Source organism: Exophiala mesophila (assembly GCF_000836275.1).
Source record: "Exophiala mesophila strain CBS 40295 unplaced genomic scaffold supercont1.4, whole genome shotgun sequence".
Lineage (NCBI taxonomy): Eukaryota > Fungi > Ascomycota > Eurotiomycetes > Chaetothyriales > Herpotrichiellaceae > Exophiala > Exophiala mesophila.
In genome coordinates this window covers 4,806,279-4,819,847 of record NW_015622507.1, presented here as the reverse complement: position 1 = coordinate 4,819,847, position 13,569 = coordinate 4,806,279, and the positions used below count along the sequence as shown (strand labels likewise).

At 50.8% G+C, this 13,569-nt stretch overlaps 3 protein-coding genes across 3 annotated transcripts; 1 reads left to right on the top strand and 2 right to left on the bottom strand.

Moving 5' to 3' along the window:
- Nucleotides 1-8,036: 8,036 nt before the first annotated feature.
- Nucleotides 8,037-8,279, top strand: PV10_06764 (uncharacterized protein; the record flags this gene model as incomplete). Its single annotated transcript, XM_016371593.1, has 1 exon — nucleotides 8,037-8,279. The coding sequence occupies one exon, from the start codon at nucleotides 8,037-8,039 to the stop codon at nucleotides 8,277-8,279; it is 243 nt and encodes an 80-aa protein (XP_016223886.1).
- Nucleotides 8,280-8,616: 337 nt separating this feature from the next.
- PV10_06763 (uncharacterized protein) lies at nucleotides 8,617-10,387 on the bottom strand. The gene is made up of 4 exons (XM_016371592.1): nucleotides 10,199-10,387; nucleotides 10,030-10,124; nucleotides 9,778-9,928; nucleotides 8,617-9,709 (listed from the first exon to the last, which is right to left on the bottom strand). Exons 1-4 carry the CDS (start codon nucleotides 10,306-10,308, stop codon nucleotides 8,944-8,946), a joined length of 1,122 nt encoding a protein of 373 aa, XP_016223885.1. The 5' UTR covers nucleotides 10,309-10,387; the 3' UTR covers nucleotides 8,617-8,943.
- Nucleotides 10,388-10,835: 448 nt separating this feature from the next.
- On the bottom strand, nucleotides 10,836-12,093 carry PV10_06762 (uncharacterized protein). The gene is made up of 2 exons (XM_016371591.1): nucleotides 11,771-12,093; nucleotides 10,836-11,709 (listed from the first exon to the last, which is right to left on the bottom strand). The coding sequence occupies exons 1-2, from the start codon at nucleotides 11,904-11,906 to the stop codon at nucleotides 10,979-10,981; spliced, it is 867 nt and encodes a 288-aa protein (XP_016223884.1). The 5' UTR covers nucleotides 11,907-12,093; the 3' UTR covers nucleotides 10,836-10,978.
- Nucleotides 12,094-13,569: the final 1,476 nt, after the last annotated feature.

The following is a 13,569-nucleotide window of genomic DNA, read 5'->3' as shown; positions in this document are numbered from 1 at the left end:
GCTAGACCGGCGCGGATGTTCTCAGCAGATGCTACTGTGTGTGTACGAGTAGAGTATAGATACTAATATAGTCTGGGGTGGAGATGGAAGGGGTTGGACGAGATGAAATGAGACGAAGTGCGGCCTGTGCTGAACATGGAGGAGGGGCAAAACTGTAAGAAACCCCTGAGGGTCAAGGATGGCATGTTCGTAGGTACGAGTAGTGGAGGAGGGGCTTATTCTGTTCCAGAGGTTAGTTGAGAATGACCACTGAACAGCTGACGCCAATGGACGATTTTACTTTGCAGGAGATGCTATCCAAGGGACGACCCTGGCCTTGAAGCAACCAAGAATTGGACTATTTTTTGGAGACGAGAAATTCAACAAGATGAGATACAGTAGGGACAGTACTTAGTAGGGATGGAGGGATGCAGGCGTGACAGGGTGTGCAGGTTGGCATGATCTCGCAAGACGGAAGATGGTCCGATCCAGAGACCAAGGCTACTAGAGTTATTAGTGTTGAGACTTGGGGTTCACTCAGACACTGAGCGCAGGACTCAGGCCGAGGGGGCCGATGGGGAGGCCGAGGGGCCAGCCCAGGCTACAGCCTTAGTGCCTTTAGGTGGAAAAGTGGAAAAGGAGGGGTACGGGGTAGGGGAGTTGGAGGTTAGGTTAGCTTACACCTAATACTTAAGTAATAGTAATGAGCAGTCAATTCAGTAGTAAGTTATGCTAGTGCTAGTTGGTGGTGGGTGTATAGGACCAATTCTTCAGCGACTTAGGTGACCACTACGACTTCTTACTAGGGGAGATTCAGGACGAGTCGAGCCAGCCGTTTCGGAGCAGGCCAACTGCCTTCTACAAGGGTGGCAGGAGCGGGAGCGTACTACGAAGTATGTACTTTACATGGGCTGGCAACTGTGCACGGAGCTATGGTTCAACGCCCCGTTTCAATCAAACGCAAATCATCAATCTCGTCAATGAGTTTGTTTGCAGGAACAAAACTCAATATCGACGTTGGTCGTCTGAAAATAGTCCGTGCAAACACTACTCAATTAGCTACACACTTCAGCCTCGCCTCCCTTATTGTTACGTTATTTTCAACTCCACTGTAGCTTGTAGAAAGTGCCCATAATCCAAGCAGCCAAGGGGAAATGAATGGGGTTTTGTGGGTTGAGGGGCAGTCGTCACATTGCCTCGGGGATCGTATGCAGCTCCACAGCCCGTCTTCATAAGAAACACCCATCTCTTGACTCTCCTTTCCAATTCAAGACAATTTAAACGCAGCACAAGGTCAAGTGATGTTCAAATCTCCTCTTTTACATGATTGCGAGCTACGACCCAAGTTCTGGGCATGCTAAACTGTTCGATCGCTTTAGCATTACCATGTGGTGTGCCTTGGCGCATTGTCCGACTGTCCGACTATCCGACATATTGACAGGTTGCTATCAAGACAATAGGCGCGGTGTACTGGATCTCGGTCGTCAGGCGAAGGTACTTGGCCTGGCCCAGTCTGGAGTGCATGGGGAGGCGAAGGACACCGGGGGGTGATCGCGTGCACTCTCTTGGTGCTCTGGACTAAGTAGACACTCCATACTGGACGTTGGACGTTGGACGTCACGGTGCTGCCGAGGGGCCCCTAAGAATTGTTACCCCGTTTGAAGTTAGTAACCCAGGTAGGTGCCTTTTCAGTGGTGGGCACTGTGACGGTACGCATCGCATCGTTGGGTAGGTACGCAGACACAGGCTCGCTCATAGCGACTTTGCCGACACTGAAATAAATTTGACAATCGCAATAAACAAACCATGTGTAAATAAGGTAGGCACCAATGGCATCGTGGCACCCACGCTCCCATCCACGCTCCTTAAAGAAGCGATACGCCTCAGAAAATAGACGGCATGCCCCAAGTCCAAACCAACCCCGGATGATGTTAGTGTCAGGCGATTTGGCACTCGCTGCACAAGGCCTTCTGCCAATCGCCAGCGTTCCATGCCCTGAACATTGTTTAAGACTGAGTAAAATGCCAACCGCCTGGATCGGCATCCGTCATCATCGTGACTTGTTATTACAGTGTTTAGATGTTTCGCATCTCATGTGGCTGTCATGACGCTGCTCGCTCTCAGGTGTTGTTGGTCAAAAACAACCGTCACCCCCTTTAGCAGTGCATGTAACTGGCTCCGAGCTGAAAACAGATCAAGTGCTTGTCACTAAGCCAAAAGCTGCAGAATCTTCGCTTGATGAGACCTAACCCGGCCCAGAAAAGCGCCCACAACATGAACATGGACATGGTCCTGGGAGGTTGGAATCATTCTTGTTGAGAGTTGTCACGAGTGTTGAATCGAAGAGCCACTCGGGGTTGACTAGGTGGTATCTACCAAACGGTTGAAAAGTTGGAGGTGTTGGCGAAGGTGCCAGTGGGTGCCTTAGTGGCAACATGGTTTCCACGAATAATTGTGCTCGGGCACCTGGTCTGTCTCAACGGTCTACGGATATACTCGTAGGCGTGCTTTAGGCGCAAGAGATGGCCCGAGAGCCCGTGGGGCGGCTGGCCCGGCACGAAAGGTAAAGGGCCACCTGCGAATCGCATTGCTGCTCGTCACACCTTGCCGTGGGCCGTTTGGTGCACTCCTCGTCTACGAGTCTGTCATGAGCCGAAACTGCGAGACCCTCCTTGGACAAACTCTCTCGCCTGCCTGCGGCAAACTGCGATAGTCTCGTCTCCTTCGGCACACTTTCTCCTCCACAAACTATCGTATGCATACGAGTAGTAGTTACTCGTACACCACTCTGACATGGTTCTAACCACAACAAAGGTAGCTACCGTCTCTGGTTACCCACCTGCAATGGACTCTCTCAGAGCTTCCTGCATCAAGTCAATCAGTCAGTCGATCACGCTGTTCCTCTACGCATAGCGGGTTTACGCAACGCCTACATTGGCCCGTCGTTTTACTCCCATATCTTACTGGGGCAGTCGGACTGTCCTCAGAGTCTCAATCTCGCCGTCATGGTCAGTCGATGTCCATTTCAACACCGACTGTGAACTGTAAATCAGGCGCTGACTTTCCACCCAGGCACGCCAGGCTGGAGACACACGTCTCAACTTGATTTCAGTGGAGGTCTCGCCCAAGCCCCATTTCCCTGCCTAGTTCGACCTACTTGAACAGCCACCTTCCACATCAAGACGACTATTTTAGGTCAAGTGTGACAGCGGAACCAATCTTGCCCACAACGCCCGCATGGCCGCGTGATTGAGAGGACGGATCGTCATTGCCATGAATCAGTGTGGATCCTGCGATGTGTGCATTGGCCTCGACACGAGCACTAGCCATCCGGCTGCAGTTGCAGCTGCAGCCCAGCCAGAGGGAGTCCTTGAAAATCTGGAGAGATCCAAGTGCTTTGAGGATTCCAAGATACCATGAACGCTTTGTCCTAAAGAAAGGTAGCCAGCACCGGCTGGTAGTAAGCCCACCGACAAGAGAGAGTCCTCCTTCTCTACGATGATATGCAGCGACAAAAAAGGGCCCAAGATTGCCAGACTTGCTTTACGTACAGTGATGCCCAGAGAGTGCTTAGAGGCTACATATCCATAGTTCCCATGAGCATCATACCACAGGAACTGGACGACTACTAGTCGACCTTTGCGACCTCAAGACAAGACCATGATGAGATGATTTACCCACGAATACTCTAGCCTGTTGCTCCACCAGAAAATCCGGTCGAAAATGAAGACTGAGATGATATTTCTCCAGCCAGGCGAGTGATGGAAGGCGGATATAATAGGCTGGCACGAGACACCTCAGCTTGGGAGGTTGCTCCTGCCCACCATGTAAGATCTCATCGCGCTCACCAAAGCTGGTAGACAAGCCGTACTTGTTCAACTCATCGCGCGATGCACTCTGTTGAAACTTTCTTTTGTTACGATCAACATTTGACTAACTAATTGCAGAATTCACATCCAGCTACACCACACCACCTGCCAGGGAGGATCGACCATTTGTGGCTTTGGTCAAGACGCATTCTGGGGTACAGCCGGCGAAGCACATGTGTACGGCGCTAGACGACCTCGACACTGACAGAGACGATCCAGTGTTTAGGGCGAAAGTTTGAGCACCGTGGCACCGACACTCAAAACGGCTTCGTGTCCACAGGGACCAACACTGCAGATTGTGCAGCGACGTAGGACAAAAAGATGGTAGCAGTGCAGCACGAACGCAAGAGATGGGTGATCCCGGAACTTGTGTTGTCCACCAGCAGTTGACACTGGTCCAATGAGAGGCGAATGGCAGACACTACTGTTTTTGCACAGGCCTCGACAGCAGTGGCGCCAGGGACACCAGATTTGACCTACTTTAATGGGGCACCTGGGGTCCATGGGCGACCTAAACCCCCTGTTCCAACCCCGGGTGGCTGAATCCGCACCACCCCTATCGTTCCAAGCCTCGCGTGGATTCAGCATCGAATGGGCCACTCGGCACTTGGAGGACGGTAGTGTGTCATCCGGAGCTGCAGCTAAGTGTTGGTCAACTCTGGGGCGTCACTAGACCTCTTATCGTAGGAACACTGTATCATTTCTGTTGGAAGAAGTCGCAGACGAGGTTTACGTGTGATTAACGATTAGCGAGAATGCCGCTTCTCTGAAGGCGAATTTTAGTACTTGACGTTGCCTCTGTAGTCTGGGCTCTCTGGTCTCTCTGGGCTGTCGAGACTCGAGAGGCAACGACTTGGCTCCGGCTGGAATTTAGTGCTGGTCGATGAGCATTGCATGCTGTGCCATGCAGTTCAATGGCTTGAAGATGGCCACTATTGACCAAGAGGGCAGTTGGAGGCAGAAGGGTAAAATAGAGAGATTTCTACAGGTGTACTCGTATGCGTTGGTGACTCCGGTCTGCATTCCACCATCGGCGATCAATCAAGGATTCCACGGACGTATTATGTACAAATTTTATTAATGATCCACGACCCCAAAGTAGCTGGTGTTACAGTACCTTGTAGCTATCCATCCCCGGACCGGCAGCATAAGCCTCCGCGAAATCCTCGATTATTTCTTCACCCCAGGATCAGTGCCACAGTGCCACAGGTGAGTAACTCATAGGCTGCCAGGGCACTAAATATCGGCAGGAACATGCGCGTGACGCTGAATGATGCAGGGAGGAAGTAAGGATTGCAAAGCTGCGCAGCGTGGCTACTGGGCTGACGGGCTTCAGCAAGACGATGAGTTGAAACTCGTCAATCATGATAATGAAGCGCCGTCGAGCTAGTTAGGTCTCAAGATGGCCGGGTTGGAGCATCCGTGGGCGAATTATCGACTCTCATTAGCCGGTCGACAACTTAGGGTGGTTGTCCCAGACAGTCGGATTGCACACCCTGCTGTGCTATGTTGTCGTGTCCTCATTCCAGCTGCAAGTGTGTCCACTTGTTGACCGTGGTCATCTGCCCCAAGACAGTCGGTCTTTTCAGTTTCATAAATTCCAAGCAAATATTATTGATCATGACAATGAATGTAGATCCTGTTACCTGGGCGTCTACGTAGAACGCATCGAGCGCGGCGGTTGATTGATGTTTTACGACCGTGGCTGCAAGGTGGAGGTGCCAGGTGCGTGTCAAGGGCGCTTAAACCCATCAGCTGGAAACAAAAGATCTGCTCAAGAGATTAATCAATATTGTACGAAAGAAAGAAGATCGCCGATGAGAATGCCGGCATCGTGGTTGAAAGACCGATATCTGTGAAGCGTGGAGCGTGCAGCGTGCCGGGGTTTGAACACGAGATGAGATGTGGCAGCGTGCAAGAGTACGAAGTACAGTAAACGCCACCACGAGCACAGATGCAGCAGTAGGGGTGGGGATGAACCTTTGTGTCATCCGTCTGTCATCAGGGAATGATACGAAGAGATGACCAGCTGTTCCAGCCAGCGACACTAATAAGAGACTGAAAGTGTATCGATCGTGGTGATTGAGACCAAACAGAGGACAAGGACCGAATTGGCCGGCGCACCTCTACCGTCCATGACAATGAATGTCCAGAAACAATTAGAATCCCAGGTTGAGACCCAATGGTATGGTAACAGATGATGCGACCTCGCTGTTGTACTACGACTGTTGCTGCTACTGTTACTGCTTCTGCATCATGCACAGACATGCCGAACCAGAGGGAGAACCACGCGAAGCTGGGATCTCCCTTGCCCATCACACCGGCACATGAGAAACCTGCATCATCAAGACAACATGTCCCGAGGATCTCTCGTCCCTCGTCCCTCGTATCCTCGGTGGTCTCAGTGACCCCTTGTGCCCCTCACCTGGTGCCTTTGTCTTGTTGGTTCCAGGATCAAATCTGTCATACTGCAACCATGCTGGATGCTGGATGCTGGACACGGGCCTGACCAGAAGAGAGGAACTAAATTCTTGCATCTCACCATCACTCGAATTGTGATTCCTTCTCCGTCACACCCTAATTGCCAAGTTGGTGTGTGCTTTGACCAAAAATGATATTCGTGCATATTTTGTTGAGCCATCGTCCCAGTCCAACAATAGCGAGGATCAGCCGGGTGATCAGCAATTTTCATTCGAACCAAACGACGCCTGATATAATGCCCAGGAGTGGATAGGTGGCTAGCGACAGTACCTTAGTCATGGTGTTATGCCAGGCATGGTCCTTAGGGGTGAGGGACCACCTATACCCCCGTATAACCGCAACTGCAACCCCAAGGCTTGGGAGATTGGAATGGCACGATGCTTACGACCTACGGGCATGGGCATTCGGTCACCTAGAGTCCCTGGAGCCCCCACATGGCAGGGTTCGAGGTGCCCAGGACTAGCGCCTAGGTCATTGTGATAAGGGCACAAGAGGAATCGAGTTGCCAATGTCCAACCCAGTTGACCGCTTAGCCACCCGTAAGCCCTCCAGCTCCTTTGTTTAAAACCACGAAATACGCACAGAATCATCATTCACAGCGGCCACGCCCGGCCCCTAGCGACAATGGCGCGACGAGTTCTCGGGTGCTCCCAGCCTTCACCCTCTGCACATATTAATCTATTTTCCTCTTTATCTAATGATTGACTAATTACTGTAGTCACGAGTCATGTCTCCCACCACACAGTCTTCTAGTCGCTTCAACTCTGATCCAAACGGCCATCAGTCTCACGATCAGTCTCACGATCAGTCTCACTCACTGACATCCTCATAACCAGGTCTTCCCGGTCCAGTATCCACGTCAGGCTGTCTGTCCGGATCGGCCTTGATTACTGTTTTGATTTTAGTCTTTTTTCCCCTTCATGGGTTTGATGAATCGAGTTGGTGATGATACTGATGCAGAGCCTTGCTCTCCACCACTACCATGTTCGAAAGACATCATGGCACCTCCAAGGCATTGTACACCCTTTTTGTCCCACAGGCCAATCCACGTTGTGGGTCATCCTCCTTGAACTGGCCCAACTGACCAGCCGTGCCACCTCTCTTACTCCGTACTACTACAGTAGCACAGTATGGAATACTGTAGAAGCTCCACCTCGTCTACAGAGTTCTCACTTGCGCTGGTTGGCCTGAACAGAGCCCCTGTGCTAACCAGTCGTGCCAGTCCCTTCGACACGCACATCCACACCTCAGTGAAATCATGCCAGCGTGGCCTCGAAACTCTATATTCTTCTGGTGTAGACTAATCGTAATTCAACGGCTTCGACTGCAGCCCGGCTCGGAGCCGGCACCATGGACATCCACTTCGCCGATCATCCGCATGGTGACGTCTCAGACTGGGTCTTGATATGGAATATCACGGATATGTCTCTGCATACGGAGTAGTATTCAGCCCGTCCACCATCACCACCTAATAGGGCCATAACTGGCAGACATATGGACGGAGACATTTTCCGCCGTGTCTCCTTTACCGAACGGTCCCGTACCAGTATGTCTCTTCACACGTGTGATGTTTCTCAGGTTAACGACTATCACATATTTCGATTTTCTATCCCATTCTCGGTAATGCAGATCCCCCAAGCCCTTTACATGGATATATGCTTTGCATGGATGTATGAGCCTTCCAGAATTTCAGGACCCCTCGTCGCCATGTCCTCTTACGCATGTACACAAGACTACCACGACTCCACACTCATCATACAGAGATACACAGCCCTCCAATCCAAGCCACATTCTCCTCGTGATAACCTCGGGTCTGAAAGCAAATCCACCAATGCTGCCGTCGCCCATGCTCAAGCGAATGCCGCTTTTAAAGAGGATTTGAGTTTGTTAAACAAAACTCTCCTCTCCATTGTCAAGGGTCATTGCGTCTCGGCCCTACTTATTCTGTGAAACTAAACTGCTGACCTTGATTGTCAACTCCACGTCCCTCTCAGGCTCCCACCTCTCAAAGTCGAAGCACCCCCCCTGGTCTCTAACGGGATCCATCTTGATAGGAAGTAGGCAGCAGCCGCTGCACATAATCAGCCGCCGGACTGGAGACCATTCGCCGCAGGACATTTAGTACGGCAATCGTACTGATATTTACTTTGACTTGGCTTCAGTGAATGCATATTACTCTTGTCGAAGCAAAAGACTGCGAAGGTCAGTAATGACGGCGCAGTGGAACTAAGAGTTGCAGGACAAGAGAACGATAATCACAATGCACAGGTCGAAGAAACAGTTGGAATTCGTTTGAGCTTGACTTGATTCTGATCCTTGATCTTGGGAGTGCTAGTCATCTATCGACAGAGAATGGTAGACGTAGGAATTCAATGAGCTTCACTTAAAAGTCAACCGTTCATTGCTGGCCCACACCGAGTCTTGCTGTTCGAGTGAGAGACACAACACATGTGCTGTCCTTTTTTTTGCGTCTATTCTCGCTCCAAGCATACTTCAGAGTTCATCTCAGATCCCACGCTCAAACCATGGTTAGTTTCTCATAACCGCACCACCGGGAGACTAAAAAATTGCATAGCTTTGTTTTGCATAAGACAGGAAATCAACGGCAGTCCGCTTAGTTCTCGTGCAGAGTCTCGAAGAACTTGTCGCTGACGGGAGTAGGCTTGCCCTGGTCGCCGAGGGATTTCTGGCCGAGCTTCTCCTTGGAGTACTGAGCGGCGTAGGGGTTGAGGCGGAGCAAGACCTGTCTGTTGCGCAGAGGATTCTTCTTCTGGACGGCGCCACGTTTGGTAGTAGCATAGCCCTTGGGCTCCTTGAGCACGGACTGAATTTCGGAGCTGTTGATCAGACGGGTGACATCGGCGTTGGACACGACGTTGGATGGCAGGAGGAAGTCCTTCTTGAGCGCCGATGGCTCTGTGGTCGATCCGTACACGCTGTCAAGCGCCTCAAACGCCGATGAAGTCCAGATCACAAATCGGCCCAGATGTCCACCGGGTGCGAGCTGCAGCAGGTTCAACGCATAAACTGACGAGGTCTCCACACCGGGAATGTTGCGGAATGCTCGAACCAGTTCGCGTCCATCTGTCTCTGGGTTGTACACCACCAATGGGCCTCGGCGTTGTCTGTATCGTCGTCCTCGCAGCTTACCCTTACCGGCTCGCAGCTTGCGCGACTTCTGAACCTTGACAATGTCTGGTCCTGCACCAACTGCCTTCAGCAGCGCAGCAGCAGCAGATGTCTTGACCAATGCAGCGCCTTCAAAGGCAGAGCTCGACACGACCAAGGGGACTTCGGGCACGGTGGAGATGCGGTGGCCACGGGCCAGAAGGAGAGCGGGGACCGCACTGGCGGCAATGGCAGATGCAGTAGCGAAACGTCTGTGGGAAAAGTAAGCCATGTCGGCAATCTGCGCTTTTCCCTGTTGGTTCATGGCAATATAACGTACCTCTGTCCGACATTGACCTTTTGATGCCACTTTCTCCAGACCTTGGTGGGTGCAAACATACGACCAGATCGACATTGGTTACCAAAGGCGGCTTGGCCAGCTCGATGGGTACCACCTCCAGAGACACGAGGGATACGGGCGACAGCACGACCTGGATAATTCAGCGCATTAGAGTTGCCTGTATCTATTTGCAGAATTCGACAGCAGTTCGCTTGTCCCACGTCTTTTGCTGCCTTGAATTTTCAAACGTACCAGTTCCCCAGGATTCTGCAGAAGTCTGTTCGCCGGCCTTTTCGCTCACGGCATATGGCTGTCTCTTGTTCTTTGCAAGGCCGGTATGGACGGTCCTGTAGGACGCAGTGTCAGTGATCTTGAGTCTTGAAGACCCTTTTAGGCTGTGTCTCATGGGGAGGCTTCGTACTGGACAATATCGGGTCGGATGGGTGCGCTGAAGACTGCAGGCAGAGTGTGAGTCTTGCCGCTGCTCTTGCCATCAGCGCCCAAGATACCAACGGTAGGACGGCTCGACATCTTGAATCGTAGAGGTGGAGGTAGAGGAGGGGGTCGTGGTGGTGTTGAAGATTGGGATGGGAAATGGTCGTCGATGAACGGAGCGAGTGTTCAATTCACAAAGTCGGGCTGCGGATTTTCCCAGTGTGTGTAATTCTTGGCACGAGCCTTGGCACAGTCGAAAATATTGTTGGTGCGGTTTTTGTCTGACAAATGAGTTACTATTTCGTCTAACAGAATGTCTTAGGTCCTCGGGCCAAATAATCGTGAGAATGCTGTCTGACAATTGGAATATCTTCTACCTACTAACCTAGCCAAACGGCCTTGATCCAAGAATCCAGGTGACTACAAATTGTAGCTAATATGAGGTTGATTGAGGAATTCTCGGTAGGTACTTATTGACAGAGAGCCTACGTACAAATTCACGCGAAGGCTTTCGGCACGTCTGGCCCAAGTCAAGGCCATCACACTGAGGCCGGTGGAAGGCACCTCACATACGAAGTTTGGCGAATTCTAGCACATTGGTTGGCTTTGATAGCAACATAAACTGCCGAGGAGTATGGTAATTTCATTTCTTCATGGTCCTAATTTCCTTTGTGATGGTCTTCCAAGTCATCATGCACTGTGACCCAGCTATTCTGGTTTACATGTTGATACCTTTCCGGACGGAATGTACCCTTCTACGAGATGTCTAGACATCAATTGCATCGACAACGACGCCCTTGACCCATTCATAGGACAAGAGCCTTGCGACTTCTTGGGCACATTCGTGACTAACAAGAGCGGAGACAAGATACAAGCTGGCATCAAGACCGCTGACGGCACCACTGCTAGTGATGACTCGCAATCCACCAAGCTTCATGCTCTTGCGGCGAGTGAGATTCTCAGGCTTGGCGTTGCTCTCCTTGCGGGCCAAACTACCCTTGCGAGCACTGGACTTTGTGCGGGACTTGCTGTAAACATAGGGATTCTCCTCTAGGTCCTCGCCAATGTCGAAACGGGCATTGTTGACCACGTAACGCTCTTCCATAACGTCGGTACGCTCTTGTGTATCATTTGCTGCAGCTTCTTGACAAGCGTGCTCGAGTTTGATGTAGTAGTCGGAGTGAGTGGTGGCTCCAAGACCTTGCAGGAGACCTTGGTTGGCAAGATACAATGCAGCAGTGTCAATGGCGAGAAGGGTTCTTTCGCGAGCCGGATTGGCTGTTTGCAGATCGGCAAACGCCTTGACGAGAGGGAGAGGAATTCCTCCGGCCTTGATGACTTTGGTAACATCCGGGCTTCCGGGGACGATGAGAACGTCGTAGTCCTCCAAGTTGTCTTTCGCCTCCTTAAGGGGAATTTGAGCACTGAGTTGAATGCCTTGGTGAGTCATGATTCGTTGGTCAGGGGCGGTGAAGGTGAGTTCGAATGCTTTGGTGTCTAAACGGAAGGGGAAAATGGTAAGCGATGTGAGTACAAGTCAGGACTGCACCCCACTTACCTGGGTTATTGATGTCATGTTGGGCATTGGTAAAGACCTGAACAGGACCAGCAAAATCGAGAAGACTCATGCCATCATAGAGAATGACGAGCGCGTTGATGGGCTCGTTGTCCGCGGTGTCCCGAATTGCACTCATCTTGACGGTGTTGAATTGGAGTAAGGTTTGGATGGGAAGCAAAGTGAGAATTAAAGCAGTTGGAGAAGCTTGAGGATGACTGAGGCTTGATGATTGGATAGCAGTCACAGGTTTGTAAACAGCAGACGTTGTTGGGCGAATTAAACTGTGTTTTCGATGTTGTTGATTCTGGTGGTGTGAGAAGCTGAGGGAGTCAGGTGAGGGAAATGGTTGGAATGTCGTCAAGCAGGCGCAAGTGCAGTCTGGCTTCTTTGTGATTCTGCGGAGACCCCACGATTTGGCCACTTCCCAAGAGGCACAAAACGTGGGGTAAAGAGCTTGCCAAGATACAAAGAGGGCAGGAGGGCAGTTACTGGTGAGGGGCTCTTTCCTCACACAAGAGCAGTGCAGATATCACTTCTTCTGTCGTGAGAATATGAGATTCACATTCATGTGCTGCATAGAGGGTCAATTCTATACCAACAACACCTTTGACACTTGTTCCTTGTAATTTTATCTCCGTCTGGGGTACACAAGGCCCTCAGTGAGCCCTTCTTATGTGCCTAACACTGCTTTGGCCTGTTTTAGCATGGAGATCAGGTAGTAACATGATGCACAGCCCCTCAAGTGGACGAGGGTATCCAAAATGCTCATAGTTCATTGCCCAATGTGCCTTATGCGCAATTGGCTTGTTCCTAGACTACAACGGCAGAGGTAAGTTTCCTTTAAATAGGGCAAATACTAAAGTCCTGTCCACATTCATCCTACAATTTGGACGCACCCGATGATACCTTCAACTTGCTAAATCATCAATAACCACGAAATAACCATTTCAACAAGGTGAGAGCGACAGTTAGTTACAGATTTCTGCCGAATTCAACATCAAGCGCGTGAATCAGCATTTCCAATAGCATTCTACATGCCGCCCATCTGTCTAACGCCACTATTCGCAAGACCCCTCAACAAAGTCGAGTTCTAATCGTTTGCACGGATGGAACAGAGAATGAACATGAAAAGGCAAACCCCGCTACCATACTTACAAGGATCCAGCGTTTCATCACAGCCGAAGATCACCTTAGAAGACCACAGGTTACTCATTACATCCAAGGTGTAGGTACAGATGGTGAGTCCTGGGTTGACCACAAATACAAAAACACCATTGGCTCTTTTAACGTCCCGTCAGTATTCTAGCCCCTACCACTCTGTAATATCAAACGTGAGAAGGAGTTCGATGACCAGGGTGGATGGTCCAGTCAGGGGCACCACGGTAGTGCTGTGGGAGGAGAGGATGAGCGTCGAGGAACCTCAGATCCTGTCCCAGGCACTGAACAGGTACGACGACATAATGACCCTGCTGATATGTGGAAAAGACTGGTTGATGAATTGGGCAGTCACAGGGGTTTCACGGTGCTCGAGAAAACTCGGCAGCTCTCAAAGGCACAGGCTGTTAATGCAAGAGGCATCGTGGTGCCGATATCAGACTCAGGTCTGAGAAACCTGATATAGGGTCTCTCCAGTGCTTGCCTGATTGCATTTCGATTTGTGTTCAGTTTGACTGTCTTGGTCCCTCACCGAATATTGATTTTGCGGCTGATCAATATGTATAGAAGCAGCCTCTCACCGGCCACAAGCCAGCCCGTTTCATACTTTGTAATGAGATTGGATAACATTATATCCAAGTCGT

Bases quoted from the DNA above. Each gene is read 5' to 3' on its own strand.
- PV10_06763 (XM_016371592.1), bottom strand. From the start codon at position 10,308: ATGTCGAGCCGTCCTACCGTTGGTATCTTGGGCGCTGATGGCAAGAGC. The intron at 10,125-10,198 runs GTACGAAGCCTC...TGCGTCCTACAG, and splicing joins ATCCGACCCGATATTGTCCA to GACCGTCCATACCGGCCTTG. The intron at 9,929-10,029 runs GTACGTTTGAAA...TGAATTATCCAG, and splicing joins TGCAGAATCCTGGGGAACTG to GTCGTGCTGTCGCCCGTATC.
- PV10_06762 (XM_016371591.1), bottom strand. From the start codon at position 11,906: ATGAGTGCAATTCGGGACACCGCGGACAACGAGCCCATCAACGCGCTC. The intron at 11,710-11,770 runs GTAAGTGGGGTG...CCTTCCGTTTAG, and splicing joins ACATGACATCAATAACCCAG to ACACCAAAGCATTCGAACTC.